The sequence below is a fragment of the Schistocerca americana genome, chromosome 4, assembly GCF_021461395.2.
Source record: "Schistocerca americana isolate TAMUIC-IGC-003095 chromosome 4, iqSchAmer2.1, whole genome shotgun sequence".
Taxonomy (NCBI): Eukaryota; Metazoa; Arthropoda; class Insecta; order Orthoptera; family Acrididae; genus Schistocerca; species Schistocerca americana.
Genome location: NC_060122.1, coordinates 103,329,252 through 103,346,087, shown reverse-complemented (window position 1 = coordinate 103,346,087; position 16,836 = coordinate 103,329,252). Strand labels below are relative to the sequence as shown.

At 41.5% G+C, this 16,836-nt stretch overlaps 1 protein-coding gene across 1 annotated transcript in view; it reads right to left on the bottom strand.

Moving 5' to 3' along the window:
• LOC124612522 (transmembrane protein 208) overlaps positions 1–16,836 on the bottom strand; it is a 51,733-nt gene that overhangs the window by 11,329 nt on the left and 23,568 nt on the right. The window contains exon 4 of the mRNA XM_047140784.1: positions 8,863–8,947. Within this exon, the coding sequence (XP_046996740.1) occupies positions 8,863–8,947 (85 nt within the window). The remainder of the gene's footprint in view (positions 1–8,862; positions 8,948–16,836) is intronic.

Genomic DNA, 16,836 nt, shown 5'->3' with positions numbered 1-16,836 from the left:
AGTATTTCCCCCTAAGTTTGGTAAGGAGGTCTCCATTCAGAGAACAGGATAAAATTCTGATTAAGGATTGGTCATAGCCTTGAAATCCCTACATAATTGAAGAGAACCACTGGGCTTTCTGATTATGACCAGTGGGGTGGCCCACACACTAGATTTCACTGGCGCGATAACTCCATCAGCCTGCCTGGAGACAATCAAGCTCCTGCTTCGAACACAGTATGTAAAGCCACCAGAATGGGTCTAACATGGTAAAAATGAGGCGTGGTATCCAGCTGAAGGGTGGTGTGTGTCAGAAAATCTATGCAAAGGAAAGGGACTGCAGTGGATATGACCTTGACTTTGTTGGAGACCAGGAAGCCTAAATGTCAAGGCCAAATATGTAAGCAGCCGATATGTGGCCAACCAGAGTGGGGCACTCATTGCCAGACTGATCAAGAGAGATCCATGTCCATCTGAAAACGGACGTACTCATTATAAATGCTGAAGGTGAGAAATAGCTTCCACGTGAAAGGGTCGTCAAATAGGACTACTGACTGCAGCGCACATATGGTGTTCTGATGCCCTCATGGCGTGGGACGGGAGCGGGTTGTGTGTCTGTGACAAACCACTGAAAGATGCCCCTCTTTTCAATAAAGTGTGCAGGACCCACAGTAATCTGGACAGTCTGCCCAGGAATGAGTGGAAAAATACCTGGGCATGAAGGGAACGGCCCTGTGATCTGCAGCATGATGCATCTGGAGGTTTAGAGGCCATAGAGATGTCAGTAAAGGTACTGCAGCCTGGGGGCTGTCCTACGCCTGTAGCCCAAGTGCGGAATGTGTGGAGGTTCACTGACAGTTGCAGCTTGTGGCCTCACCGTGAGTCATTCATTGGCCACCTGTGTGATTTTGAAAGAGTGTGTGATGCGCAAAATGTCCTCCAACAATGAGTCACCCTGTTTCAACACTGCAGTTTGGACATCCGGATCTGTGTAAGCTGAACCATCATGTCACAAAGCAAGGAGTCTGTGTAGGATTGGTGCAAGTGACGTAGCATTTGCAGCCAAGATCTTGCAAGTCAGAGACACATAAACAGTATCATTACCCCCACTGTTTAGGGCATTGATGGAACTCAGGCCTGGGGACAACCACATGGTCTAGTTGGGAATAGTAATTAGTCAACAGAATGCATATCTTCTGAAAGGAGTGCAAGGGGGTCAACAACCAGGCAAAACAAATATGTCTGGTGAAGCCCAAGGCAAAAACAACAATTGCTGCATTGAATTGTTCGTGACTTGAAATGCCTTGCAAAGCTGTTTTAGATGATGCAACTATGTGTCCCAGTCCTCCTTCGCATCACTGAAAGATGGAAACAACAGAAGATGTATGGGGGTGTTGGTTGCCAGAGCTGCTGAGCCCTGGTGCAACCAAGTGTTCTGTACTCTGATCATGTCTAGCTGAAGCAAAAGTGATGTTTGTAAGTCTAACTAGAGTTAATGCTGCTGCTGCATTAACTGCTGCTGTTGCTCTAGCAGGTGAACTTAGTTAAGTGTCCATGCTACTAAACAACTTCCTTTTTACTCATCACCATTGCTATATACACGGGTTGATGGATATTGGAGTGCATGTCAGAGAACTGGAAGAAAAGGAACTAACGGAGTAATTCAAACTAATGGTAGGTGAGTGAAACATGACAGACAGACTGAATAAAACAACAGATCTGAACAAGAACAAACAACCTAGATGACAATGTGGTGCTAAATGAAGTCTTCACCATAATGACAACAAGGGCCTAAGAAGTGAAGAAACAAATCCAAGATGCGACCGAAGGGAGTAACCAGGTGACAAGCAAGATAGTTATCAAGCTATCCTAGTACAGGTAGGATAGATTCAACAATATCAAATGCGACCACTGAACTGACCAGCTGTGTGCTGGGCTGTCACCAATATACTTGCCATGTGGAATGCTACTGGCTGCCATATTCACATGGTGAGATGGTGATGCTCTCACCATCGAGCACAGCACTGAGTGGCCACGGTGATCCCTAATGGTCATTTAAAGCCATCTCCTCTGGTGGGCATTCAGCCTCCGCAGTGCTCAATACCAGACACATTATGACATTTTGGACCCTGAAAAACGACGGATGATGTTGTTTCTTCATCATTTAATATGAGCAATAAATCTCTCATTTTCTGCCACGTACTCCCAAACTATAGTGGCACATTCTACATGTCATCTTCAGTTCTAGGTGTGGGATCTGGTCAGGTTTTTCACTTTGTCTGCTTTGTTCCAGACCATACATTTTCAGTGGGGGTTGAAATTTGATGCACAATGAGGTGAGACAAGAAAACTTGTTGTGTTCTGGTAACTATTTCTGTACCATCACTGACCTGTGTTCTGAAGACTTGTTTATTGGAAACATTGCTTCCTCAGGATACAGTTGTCGCATTCATGGCCTTATGACATTGTTTGAGTACAACTATACTGGGCACCATCAAGATAACTGTCTACCCTGAGAAGCATTTCGGGTGTCACACAGACAGGCACTATGAGGTGACTTACAGACATATTTGAGGCTGAAATGGACACATAATAGTCTGTATACTCATATTGGACAGTCATTTCCTCAGGGGGTGGGTGGAAAAGATACATCAGAAAACATAACATTTCACCAGTTACAAACAACATTGACTTTGGCAAACAATAGCCAAATGAGTGGATGTTCACCAGAGAGCCTCTCCTTGATAGTCACATATTTGCTGTGCAGTCCAGTCTATCAAAGCTGGTGATGAACAGTATACAACCCTTAAAACATAGAGGTGTTTTTTAACTGCACAAGGATAATTGCTACTCACCACATAGCAGTCACAGACAGGCACAACAACAGCTTTTGGCCAAACAGGGCTTCATCGGAATTTGTCAACATACACACACACACACTCATGCATATACAACTCTCGCAAACATGACCACAGTCTCCGGCTACCGAGACCAGACTGCGAGTAAACCACGGCTGGCTCATGCTATGCGCTGGATTAAACCTTAGTTCCGATTCTGTGTTTAGTCTCCCGCGGTTACCGCGATTATGGTGTTATCCTCTCCTTCTGTGGGTGGCAGCAGCAGTGTGTATTGATATAAGCACCTTGGACTATCTTTGACCTGGCGCTTATAGTTTCTGGCTGGGCATTGTGTGACCAGTCAGTTGGCATGGAGCAGTGAGGAATTTTCCACGGGACGTAGTTTGGCCGGGGCCACTGGTGGTCTTTACGCGGTGTCTGAGAGTGTGGGGCTGTTCCCATTGCTACGAGGTCCATGGCTCACCAAACCTGGACACAAAAGTTGAGTTTTGATGTAACATACCAGTAAGTCAACACTGTTCACACTGTGTTGTTTGGAATTTGTTGTCAGCTGTTGGGATGTTCCCGCGAGCAACAATGTGGTTTTCAAGTTGGAAAATTCTAGCCACCCTCTGGTGGAGTTTCACTGTATTCGGTTATTTGAATTGAAGTGCACCAGTAGAATCTTCTGCCTTGTGGCCATTAATGTTCCGGTTACCTGCCCTGGCCAATTTCAGGCAGTGTAATTTCCTCCTCATGTTGTTGCTGTCCAGCACGGTGTGTACTTTGACAGCTCCATGTATGATTGGTTGTGGGCGCCAACATCTTCTATGTTGTTCCATTGAACTCCTTGTTGTGCCCTGGTCAGGTGAAGTGGAAGTTATCTTATCGGTGGGTCCGTTGACTGTCGGTCAGTAGCGTTGTCGTCGGATTGTGAATGGTTGGGCCGACTGCCTGTCTCACCGAAGTTAGCGTTAGTGTTTGAATTCCATGCCAACCCTCGAACATCTGAGCGCCCTTGGGTGTACTGCCTTTTTTTAAAAAAAATTGTTCTTGTTATTTGTACTTGTATGGCTTCTAGCCTTCTTTTTATTTCTTAAATTAAGGTTGTTTTGCCCTTAAGGCGTAAGATTCTTTAGACCTTCAGCCTAATTTAAAGAACTGTTTCACATAAGATCTTTGTCATTTTAAAGGTTTTAATGTTGTTGAATTTTAAGTGTTGGGTCTTCAGCCGATTTTGAGTTTCAGTCGTTTTGCTCTTAAGGCCTTCAGCCTAGTTCAAAGAACTTTTTCAAGCAAGGCCTTTGGCATTTTAAAAATTTTAATGTTGTTGAATTTTATGTGTTGGGCCTTCAGCTGATTTTGAGGTGGAGTTTTTTTGCTCTTAAGGTCTTCATCCTGAATTAAAGAACTTTTTCACGTAAGGCCTTTAGTATTTAAAAAAAATTAATGTTATGCAGTTTTAAGTGTTAGGCCTTCAGCCAATTTGAATTTAACTTGTTTGCTCTTGAAATGTCTGATTCTTTGGGCCTTCAGCCTAAGTAAAGAACTGTTTTAAGATGAGGGTTTGCCTTTTAAATTTCTGTTTTGGTTGAGTTTTGCCTAATTAAGAACTGATTTATGTGAGATCTTTTTTTTTTTATTTAATGTTGTTTAGCCTTAAGTGTTGGGCTTTCAGCTGATTTTGAATTCAGATTGTTTGCTCTGAAAATCTCAGATGCTTTGGGCCTTCAGCCTAAATAAAGAACTGTTGTAGGATAAGGCTTGCCTTTTAAATTTCTGATTATGCTTGTGTTTTAAGTTATTGGCCTTCAGCCATTTTAAATTAAAGTGGCTTTCAGCCGGTAATTAAGTCGCAAAGATTAAAGCTGTGTGTTTAAAAAAAAATTTTTTTCGGCTCTTGTAATGTTTGATCAAATAATAAGCTGTTAGTTCACTTGTAACTGACAGCCCCTTATTTTGGCCCCTTTCCACAATTTAAACTACATGTCCTGCGGGTTAAGCTGGGCATTTCAGCGAGCAGCAGTGCGTGATGGGAGAAGCAAACTGGGTGGTGGGAGTAAGGAGGAGGCTGGGTGAGGAAGGGGAGGGATAGCAGCAGTCGGGAGGTTAGACGGATGGTGGGAAGGGGGGGGGGGGGGGGGGGAGTGTGCTTTGGAGGCAGGTTAGCAGAAAAGGAGAGAAGTAAAAAGACTGTGTGTGCATTGTTGGAATAGAGGGCTGTGTAGTGCTGGAATGGGAACAGGGTAGGGGCTATACGGGTAAGGACTATGACTAACAAATGTTGAGGCATGGAGGGTTACAGGAATGTGGGATGTATTGCAGGGAGAATTCCCACCTGTGAAATTCAGAAAAGCTGTTGTTGGTGGCAAGAACCCAGTTTAAAGCCCTTTGTGGTTACACCTGAAATATCTTTACGAAATAATAAACCAATTACAGTGACTTGTCTGTACTTTGAAAAGTAATCAATCAGTGACATTTTATGTATGAACTTAATATTTTTAATACACATTTGTAAACTGGACAAGCAGGTTGTCATCTGGTGTGTGGGGATTTTATAAAGGATTTCCATAACTTGTACTTTTATGATTATTTGTAATGTACACAGATAATTTTACTATGTAGTTCCTTGCAAAAGTTGCCAATAATCTATACTGTGGACCGTTGTGTAATTTCTGATTTTTCACACATATATATGTTTACTTGACCAGTAGCTTCCACATAAGCCATGCAAAGTTGTGGCACTTGGCACGTATATCTGTGCTCCAGTAACCCCAGCAGGTGCAATGTTGTCTTCTGCAGTACAGACATTTCACCTTGATGCTACAGTTCTAACTGTCTGAAAGAACAGATACCACTGGTGATCTTGCAGGTCTCGAGGAATTAAATTACAATTAAATCCAGACCATTAGCTGTTTACAGGTGTCAATAAATATCAATGGGGACAGTTGAAAATGTGTGCCCCAACCGGGACTCGAATTCGGGATGTCCTGCTTACATGGCAGACGCTCTATCCGACTGAGCCATCAAGTACACAGAGGGTAGTGCGACTGCAGGGGCTTACCAGCCAATGATCTTCTTCAGTACGGATGCACTCACATTGCTCAAACTGTTACGGGAATCGGTAGATTGATTGACTGCCGTGAGTAATGAGTATAGTGGGCAGGGGCACTACAAATGTACTGTGTGAACAGTAAGTTGGAAATATGGGTCTCCCGGGGAGCGTGCCACAGACAAGTCCCTGCAGTCACACTATCCTGTGTGTCCTCAATGGCTCAGTCAGACAGAGCATCTGCCGTGTAAGCAGGAGATCCCGGGTTCGAGTCCCAGTCGAGGCACACATTTCCAACTGTCCCCGTTGATATTTATCAATGCCTGTAAGTCGCTAATGGTCTGGATTTCATTGTAATTTCATGGTATATTGAAGTCGTGGTGTACATATATACTCTACATTATGTATTGGAGGTTCACATTTTATTATTCTTGACTGTTATTTTATTGTAATGACCATTATAAGACTCTTGTAACATGTACAATACGTAAAACGAAATTTTTTTTATTTATCAGGTCATTATATGACAGGATAAACCCGAAACACGTCATGAAAAAAAAAAAAAAAGAAAAAGAAAAGAAATTCACAAAAAAAACAGTGAATAGTTTTGAGCAACCATACACTATTTTTAAGTCTACTTCATAATTACTGCCACAATGGTTGCATTCCTCTTTAAGGATTTTCAATCCAATTTAGATTAAACAATAAGTAAGATTTTGTAATACACTTCTTATACTTTACATAAATACATGCTCATGTTCTGCTGACTTATAATATCCCAAATTTTGAATGCTTCTGAAGCTCATAGACCAATCCGTCGAAAGCGGTAAAGCAAAACAAAAACAACTGTGTCACTAATGACTGAATTTTATTATGAAACATTTACTATACTACATTAGTGTATGTTTGTCTCTGCAAAGGAAATGGTTATCTATGAAAATTAAGTTGGATTGTACTCTAGAACCTATTATGTTAAGGGGGTTGTTACATTAAAAACTTCATATTCTCCTATGATTGAATGGAAAACGTCATTATGTCACTGACTATACAAATCACCTGTTCTGTCTCACAACTTACCACAAAAGTGCATGACAGGCATTACCAATACGTAGTATGAGGTGGGGGTTTTGTGTGTGTGTGTGTGTTGCATGACAGGCATTACCAATACGTAGTATGAGGTGGGGGTTTTGTGTGTGTGTGTGTGTGTGTGTGTGTGTGTGTGTGAGAGAGAGAGAGAGAGAGAGAGAGAGAGAGAGAGAGAGAGAGAGAGATCTTGTCTTTTTATGCAGACATATTTTCAATAATTTTGCATGTTTCACTGTTGGCATCAACTCAACAATGTCCTATTTATAATTTTTAAAATTGATTTATCTTTATTCAGCCAAGCATCATCTGATAATGATATAGGATTTTTCGATGTAATACAATGTAAATCAATAGGTAAAATATACGACACATAGCATATGTACCATGGCTTATGAGGATAGGACAGGCAGTCTATGATGATAGGATAGTTGGTCAGCCAGAGCGAATGCATGAAATGGTGTTTTATACTACTATTGGTAGTGTCCCATGAATTTACTCATTCTAGTTGTGTTTCCGTTTCATAGGTAAGAGCTTAAAAAGTTTTGTTTACACATTCTGCCAGCTTTGTGGTGGTCAGTCCTACATAGAAGGCAGTGCAGCGGACACAAGTCAGTTCGTATAAAACATGAATAGTGTTCAGATGTGGATCTGTTTTTAATACTATGGGTGCTGTATCAACAGATATAAACAAATCATCTACCATGAAATTAACCAGTATCCAGTTCCTGTACATGAACTACAACTTGATTAATGAAATATAAGTATTTGTTAAAACATATGAGCCATCTGAATTCTCTCACCCAATATTATTTTTCTCTCAACTTCACAGATGGGCAATTGTAGTGAAAACATCAGTTGCTGTGTGTCTTGAGTAACCTCGCATAATTATGTTTCATGCTTTAATATTGTATGTGCTGTTGGCACAATGTGTGAAAAGCAACAGAAGAAATGTCCTTGCAGAGATATGCAGTTGCTGTGCATGGCAACACTGTTACTCTCAAGACCTGAGTGTTGTTTAACTACATGGAGAAATCTGGATGCTCTCACCCAACACAATTTTCCCTGAACCTAGCAGACATTTTTAAGAACAGAATGGCATTTCCTTTTATATTACGTGTATCATCTACATGGCTAATCAAATTTGAATGTTCAGGTTTTTTGAAAAATGAACCACATTACTCTCGGTATACTTTCTGATGCCATATAAATATTTCTGATTAATTCCATATGGTTGGCAAAAGTTTGTACTACTTCTGTTATCATATACTTTTTTTTCACTAACAAGTGTGAAATTTTGTTGTTTTTGTCCTACGGTATCTACAACATTTTTTTGTCATTTCTCACATTTATGTCTATGGCATCTTGACTGAAGAGAATAAAAAAAAGCCCTACAAATTTTCCGTGATATCCCATTCATACTATCCTAGAGGTGCATCATGTTTCTTGGGCAGACTTCATTTTATTCCCAGCATTAAGAAGAATGGGCATCCCAACATGTATGTGATTATTAAAGATGGAACACTCACTTAAGTTGCAAAACAATGGGAATTGCTGTGACCTATTCAATGGAACCAAGATTTGGGGAAATTACAGAAAATATTAATATGGTTGGCTGGGCAGGGATTTGAAGCCAACTACTGAATACAAATCACATGTCTTAAGCTTGTGACACATCACTCAGTCACTGCAAAAGAAATGTTAGGTCTAGACAAATCTTTCCAGGATTCTTATCTTTTGCCACTCACCATTCCTAAATTAACTTCTTGCCATTAGTTAATTGCAGGAAAAGCTGTTCTCTAATGTGACAGCCATCATTTTAAAAACAATAGAAATAGTTACGGGCTTTACAGAGCAAAAAAGAAAGCATAAGTTTCAGATTATTGTTATAAAATTTTTGCAAAAACTCACCAGCAGCCACAGCAGCCAAAAGTAATTTGAAAAGATAGACAGCATCTGGCATGCAGATGTTAGAATTAAGAGATCCTTCACATGCCTGTAAAAGAAAATTATTATATGCACATTCAGTCATATAATACACTAATGTAGGGTCAGCAACACATAAGTGGAAACTTTCTGGATTATATATGTGCTCTCAGTGATGAGATCTCACAAACATACTCCCAAAAAATTTAAATGTAGTCTGCTTCAAACATGTAGCTGTTAAAACTGTGCTGATTATTTTTATCAACAGACATCTGGAATGAGTGTAACAAGAAGTGCAAAATTGGTAACATAAAACACGATTATGGTTTGCTTTATATGATTAGATAATTATGAGAGAAATCCTTTATGTAATAAATACAAGTACATAATAATGGCTGTTATTTTATTCCAAAGATGAAGCCGACCCTTTCCAATCTGTACACATAGAAAGTTATCCAATGAAAGCACAAGCAAACCATGATGTCAGCACCCATGAATTCCACAAGTAAAAGTGTAGCATTTAAGGTAAAAATACGAGGACTTCCGAAAAGATAACAAATTTTTCTGCAGAAAATCTAGCAAGAATTTTCACCACTTTAAAAGATTACAGGTCCAAACTTTTAAAAAGCTGAATGATACATATCCTAAATTTATAAAATTGTAACCAAACAACTTTGAAAAGGTGCCTCATAATGCAAAGTTAAATAAAATTTTATACAAGCAACCCCTCGTGAGGTCTGACAATTCCTATTTCACATCCTATTCAAACACTAAATCTGCAGGGACTCATTATTGATGAACAAATAAAAGTTTAAAACCCATTTGTATGTACAGAATTGCCAAGCAAGGCAGTTAGTGTCATGGTTGGAGGGTGGTTTAAGGTGAATATGAATGCATAGTTAGCTCAAAGATTCTATACTGTTATGGGGATACAAGGACCCAGTATAGGAGGAGGCACCATAAATGAAGTTCAGTCTCTCCAAGGTCAAAGATGTCATGATTTACGATAATTGTGATCAAAGACACGGCAGGTGGAGAATGACTGTCACGGATCAACGATCAACGCCAGCAACAGGCAGGCAGAGAGAGAGAGAGAGAGAGAGAGAGAGAGAGAGAGAGAGAGAGAGAGAGAGAGAGAGAGAGAGCAGTCTTCCAGGGATGCTTAGAGCAGAAGATTTATATTTTCATGGAAAATAACATGATAAAAAGTGAACAACAGACAAGACACTACCAAAATTTTTAATTAAACCTATACATTGTACACTTTCTGAACACTTGTATAATACAGTAGTAGATAAGCAAAATCTGAATCTTTTTTATTAGAAAATAGCAACCCCTTCTTTATTTTTAACAGCAACTATGAGTTGCTATCCAAAATTTTCGGAACTGGTGCTGCCATCTGTTGTAAACCTTACCTTTGGACTAATGGCCACCATCACCCTCGAAGTAGTTCCCGTTGCACGTACACACCAGTCCCAGTGCTTCTGCCACTGGTCAAACATTTTCTGGAAGTCTTGTTCTTTAAGGGTGCTTATCAAGTGATGCTTCTTGAATCCTCTCTAGAGTGTCGAACCGATGGCCTTTCAACTTGAGTTTCAGTTTTGGGAATAGCGCAAAGTCACAAGGTGCCAAATCTGGCGAGTATGGTGGGTGGGATACAACCTCCATGTTGTTTTTTGCCAAAAAGGTCCTCCTGGTGCGCAAGGACTTGTGACAGGGCGCGTTGTCGTGGTGCAGCAGCCAGTTCCCTTGATGCCAAAATTCGGGCTGTCGTCGCCGCACATTTTCATGGAGCCACCACGAAACGTCACAGTAGTACACGGAATTCACTGTTTGGTTGGGTGGGCTGAATTCTTTGTGCACAATTCCTTTGGTATCAAAGAAAATGATGATCATGCTCTTCACTTTGCTCTTCCCCCATCTCGCTTTTTGGGTCTTGGAGAGCCACTCAAACACATATGTACAGCTCAGGCTCTGTCCCCCAAACACTTATTGAATCATTGCAGGGGTCTCCGTAGCAATTGTCCTGAGAACGGCACAGAATTTGATACACATGCGCTGTTCTGTTTGCAGATCCATCATAAAATCATCACACACCAAACACAGAGTATTACGGAAATCACCGTGGACACACAACACATCCTCCCAGCTGAATGCCACTCCGCACACTGACTCATCAGATATGCAGATCTCGCCACCTAGCGGTGCAAAGATCTACTACCCCTACTTTCCAGATGGCAGCACCAGTCCCGAAAATTTTGGATTCCACCTCTTATTCTGTTAATTAACCAAGTTATCTTAAAAATATTTAAGTTTAGAGTATAAATTAAACTGATTCCTGACAATCTGTTCGGTTGTAGACTTATCTACAAACATTAAAAATTTTTAAGTTTAACATCCCTGAAGATCAACTCATTGTTGGCAAGCGTTATGCCAGGAACTGTAGCTCAGTTGGAAATGTTGAATAGGAATGGACACTGTCAAGAAGCTTAGCAAAGCTCTCATTCTTCTTCAAGTCTGCAGCAACCTGCTGTGTTCTCATCAATGGAGGCAACTGGAGCTGACACTCAGACACTTTCCAACTGGTGCCAGGGGTGGCACTTTGAAGTTCACAGCCAACCACAAGTGCAACCCAATCAGCAACCTCTGTGCCATTGCAAATGAGATGGACTTCTACACTGTGATATGTGGTGGTCACAGGCAGCAATCGTTCATGTTCGGCATTGACATTAGAAAGTTCTAGGACAGAGCTTTATGGTTGCAGTTCGTAGCTACCGTTCGTAGTGGAGATCAGCCTGTGATACTTAGTCTACAAGTGGAGTTGTCTATAGCCTTCACGTAGTGAAAGATGTTTACTACAGCAATTGACAGTGTGGTACCCAGGACGGCATAGACTTGTGGACACTGTATTCAGTAATGTACAAGTAGACAGGCCACTGGTTAGTCGTATTTGTCCACAAGCACATCCAACAAGTTGCTGAACAACTTTAGTTCAGTATCACAGAACAATAAAGTGTATGTGTGCGTGTCAGCAATTTGTCTGCACTGTCAGTTCCTCTGTCCACCTTGGAACACTTAAGCCTAATATGACGTGAACAAGCCATTCTAACCAGATGACCCGTACACATCATCTGGCAACAAGAATTCCGAACTCAATGCACATCATCATTTACTGCATCCCTTGGATATTCCTTGCTTACTTGTTTGTTAACTTTTTGTGCTTGTGGAAATTTCTGTTACAGATTGGTTTTTTGTTCTTTAATTGCTGTGCTGCCATAGTTTATAAGTTAGCTATAGAATTTCTTGTGTGTTTGTTTTAGTATTTGTTTACCACATGAGACCTACCATTCCAAACCCCTCATTTGCCTGCCCCACAATCAGCAGTGCCATAAACGCAAACACATGCAGTACTATGGCTCGATTTAAATCAGTTTCTTCAGTTACAGGTGCAGTCAATGAACCAGTTTATGGTACTGATGAAGAGGTTCATCCAAACACAGATGGCAGCAAATGAGATACAGACTCTGACTCCGTCACCCACTGCACTGCCACAAGCAGCACAGCCTTCGCTGCTGCCTCCATTTTGACAATTTGAAGAAGAAAAGGAAGACCAGTTGGAATATTTGCCACAATTTGAAGCACAGCTGGCCGCTCAGCAAATTCAAAATACTGTCAAGCAGTCTTTTAACACATTTGTGCGAAGTTATTCCCTACTACAAGCTCAGAACTAGTTATCTATGATGAGCTTATTCAAGCATTGAACAAATATTATGGCAATAAGATCAATGTGGTGGCTGCCAGATTTAAATTCTTTAGGTTCAAGAAATAATCAGGTCAGACATACACGCAATTGGTGACAGATTTGCAGGGGCTCACAAGACAGTACAAATTTAATTGTGAATGTGGAAAATACTATAGAGACTTGTTGATTCATGATGCTATTACCCAAAATGTGGCAGATAGTTGAATCCATGAACAAATCTTAAAATACCCTGATCTCATGTTGCAACAGGTTTTGCAGATTATTGACTTTCATGCGGGGGATGTTTGTGCCACAGCCTCAAAAGATAACATTTTGAGGCAGCATAAGCAACTCACTTTGAAGGCAAACACACAGCAGCCATGTCAGGTACACCACAGCTCGCCATATAACACCATGACCAGAAATCTATCAGCATGAAGTCTTGCCTGTACTGTTCCAAATCTCAGAAATACGACTGGTGCATTTTGTGTTATGTAATTTGTTTTGCATGTGGTAAGAACGTGCACATTCTGCAAGTGACAAAGACTTCCACTGAGAACAAACACCCACGTAACTCGAACTTTCACATGCATATTGTTCAGTCTGAGCCAAGCTGTGATGCTAGTGTAGCACATAGCAGTGAAACTGTGCAGTACAAAGAATCAGTAGGTTCTTCAGTGCAATGCCACTCGAACAAAATTTTGTGGACCATGTTATTGCTCGCCAAAGTATTCAGTTTCAGTTACACATGGGTGCTTCAGTCTCATTGCTAAATCAAAATATGAAACTTCCTGGCAGATTGATCTCTAAATCAAAATACTTATGATCTGCTTGGCAAACTGAAGTTAAAGAAGCCAACAACTACTCTGACAATGTATAATGGAGAGGATATCCCAGTATTAGGATCTTGTAGCCTTCCTGGCATCTATCAAAATCTGCAAAAGACTGTCATTCTAGGTTTTGGCCTTGATTTGTTTGACTTGTTTGGATGGCATATTGTATACATTGCGCTATAAGTTACTTCATTTGGCTCTAGAGACAGAGTTGCTCAGTTGTGTGACAAATTTAAAGATTGTTAGCTGTAAAGCTACCAATTTTGTTACTCGTGTGGCAATGAAAGACAATGCACACCCCTGCTTTTCGAGAGTTTGTGTAGTACTATATGTGCTCCATGGAATTGTCGCAAAGGAACTTATGCAGTAATAGGAAAAAGGCATCACTTCACCCATCGCAGCCAGTCTGGACATCCCCATTAGTTTTTGTGAAGAAGCCTTCAGGGAGTGAGAATCTGCACAGACTTTAAGGTGACAGTGAATCCTCAGACAGTTCTCACTGGCACAACCTGATGAACTTATGGACCACTTAGGATCATGTCGCTACTTCTGCAAGATTGATCTGTACAATGCCTACCTACAGAGTCCATTAGATGAACAGTCACAGGAAATGTTTGTGATTAATACACATATGGAACTCTACAAGTTTCTTTGCTTGTTTTTTGGTAGCACATCTCTACCAGTGATCTTTAAACGCTATCTGGAACAATTAACTGCATCTGCGCCTTCATGTACAAATTACTTGGATAACATTGTGGAATCAGGCTGTGTGGCAAAAAGAGCACCTCAGTAATTTTCATTGCCCATTCAAAGTGCTGTCAGAGGCAGGCCTCATAAGTAGCAAAGGCAAGTGTATGTACTTTCAGACTGAAATTGAATAGTTAGATCATGTGACCACTTCCCAAAGTGCTCATCCGACACAGTCACACTTGTGGGCTATTTGTGACCTCAAACATCCAAGAAATCTCTCTGAATTGCAATCAGTACTAGGGAGCTGACCTACTATATCCGCTCAGTTCCTCAAGCAGCTCTAATTGCAGTGCACTTACATCGTCTTCGATGCAAGAATGTATTTTTCGTGTGATCCCACGAATGTGACATCGCATTTCAGAAACTGAAAGACGCTTGTGCTCAACAATCATTGTCTGGTTCATTTTAATCCTGGAAAATTGTCCGTTTCAATCCTGGCAAACTAGTTCCCTTGGCTATGGCCACACCCTCTTACGGCACTGGCGCAGTTCTTTGCACAGAATTGGTTCTGCAGACAGACCATTAACTTTCACCTCCAAACTTCTCAACAAGGCTCAGACCAATTATTCACAGATACAGAAAGAGGCTCTTGCAATCATTTATGAAGGACTAAATTCCACCAATAATTGTATAGAAGAAAATTCTGCTTAGTCACTGACCAAAAACAATTGCATTCACTTTTAAACCTGACCAACCCTATTCCAAACCGCACTACAAAAAAATTGCAATGATGGGTTCTCATTCTCTCACATTATTAGTACAAGATAATTTACAGGTCCACAGCCAAGCATGCCAAAGCAGACACACTGTCGTGCCTTCCAGTGGGACTGGATGAGGACTTTGACACTTCAGAAGCATCATGCTGTCACCCAATACAGAGGACTTTGCTTCAGCTGCCGCATGTTCTGGACCAATTCCCCTTAGATCACCGGAAGGTCGTCCATGCTACAGCAGTGGACCTGGACTTGCAGATTTTGTTGCACTACATCTGCATGAGTCGGCCTCGCTCAGTGAAACAAATCATTAGTCTGGTGATCCACAGATACTTTGCATGTCGGCATGACTTATCAGTGCTTCACAGTGTTATTTTGCTAGGCACTGAATCAGAACAATTGCATATGGACATCCAAAACACACTAGAGAGAAACGTAGTCAGCTTGCTCCACCAGAGTCACTGGGGCATGTCTGCATGAAACAATACGCTCACAGACACTGCACTTGGTTCGGCATGAATGCTCAAATAGATCAGATGATGGTACAGTGTCATGCTTGTGTGGAACACCAGGCAGCCCCTCCTCAACATTTCTTTGATTGGCCAAAACCAGAAGCGCCTTGACAGCACATTCATCTGGACTTTGCTGGACCCTACTGGAACATTTGTTGCCTGATTCTCAGCGACGCATATAGCAAGTTCCCTTTTGTGATGCCAATGAATTCAATATCTACACATTGCTTGCTCTAGTCTTTGCAGTCCATATTTTGCATTGCAGGTCTTCCAGTGTTGCTACTGACTGACAATGGACCTCAATTTGTGTTGGTAGAATTTGAGAATTTTCGTGCCACCAATGGCATTCATCACATCACCAGCAAACATTTTCACCCTCAGTCAAAGGGAGAAGTGGAGCGCTTCGTGCACACTTTCAAACAGCAGATGGCTAAGCTATGCGGGAACTTTTTGCTGCTCTTCCTCTTCTTGCCTTACTACTCCCAGCCCTACAACAGCCCTCTACCAGTGGAGTTGCTCCGTGTACTGCACCACCACACACTGCTTCAGCTGCCGCATCCACCCCTCCCCCCCCCCCCCCCCCCCTCCTGTGGTAGCCAGCATCTACAATGCCCAATACAGGAAATGTATAAACTTAATCAACAAATTTTTTTCAGACTGTACGGCAGACAAAAGACCTGAGAGCATGGCAGTATTGTAAAATCATCAGGTAGATCCATGTTTCTTGTACAGGGTCTAACAGGTTTGCAGCAGCGACACTGGAACAAACTTTGCCCTCTTAATTTGCATGACGCTGGCATTGAGTCTTTGTTTACAACATCTCCCCCCCCCCTCCCCCTGTCACAGCAGCAATCGACACTACATGATGATGGTGAGGAGGTTCAAGGTGGGAGATGGAGTAAGGGTAGCTGTGTTGTGTCCTTGCCAATAGATGCTGCTACCTCTGGATCACGGGGTCCCGGGTTTGTTTCCTGGCTGGGGACTGGGTGTTTGTGTTGTCCTCGTCACCTCAGCATCGTTTGGGAATTGGCAAGATTGGAACTGGACTGATTGGGAACTTGTACAGGCACTGATGAGCTCAATGTTGAGCACCCCACAAACCATCATCATCATCATCATCATCATCATCATCGTGGCCAATAGACGCAACTAGAGCTCGCACTCTGAGACAGTTTCGGAAGTTTGCCACCACCTACACGTGTAGCCCAATCAGCAATATCCACGCCACCAATGAGATGGACTTCCGCATTGTGGTAAGCAGTGGCCACAGGCAGCAATGATTCACATTCAGCGTTGGCGTATGACAGTTGCATTCAACTTTTCTGGAAAACTTTTTAGGAAAGGTACTTTCAAATATTGTCACAAATCCAATTTGGAATAAACTGAATCTGACATTAGCATCTCTTTTT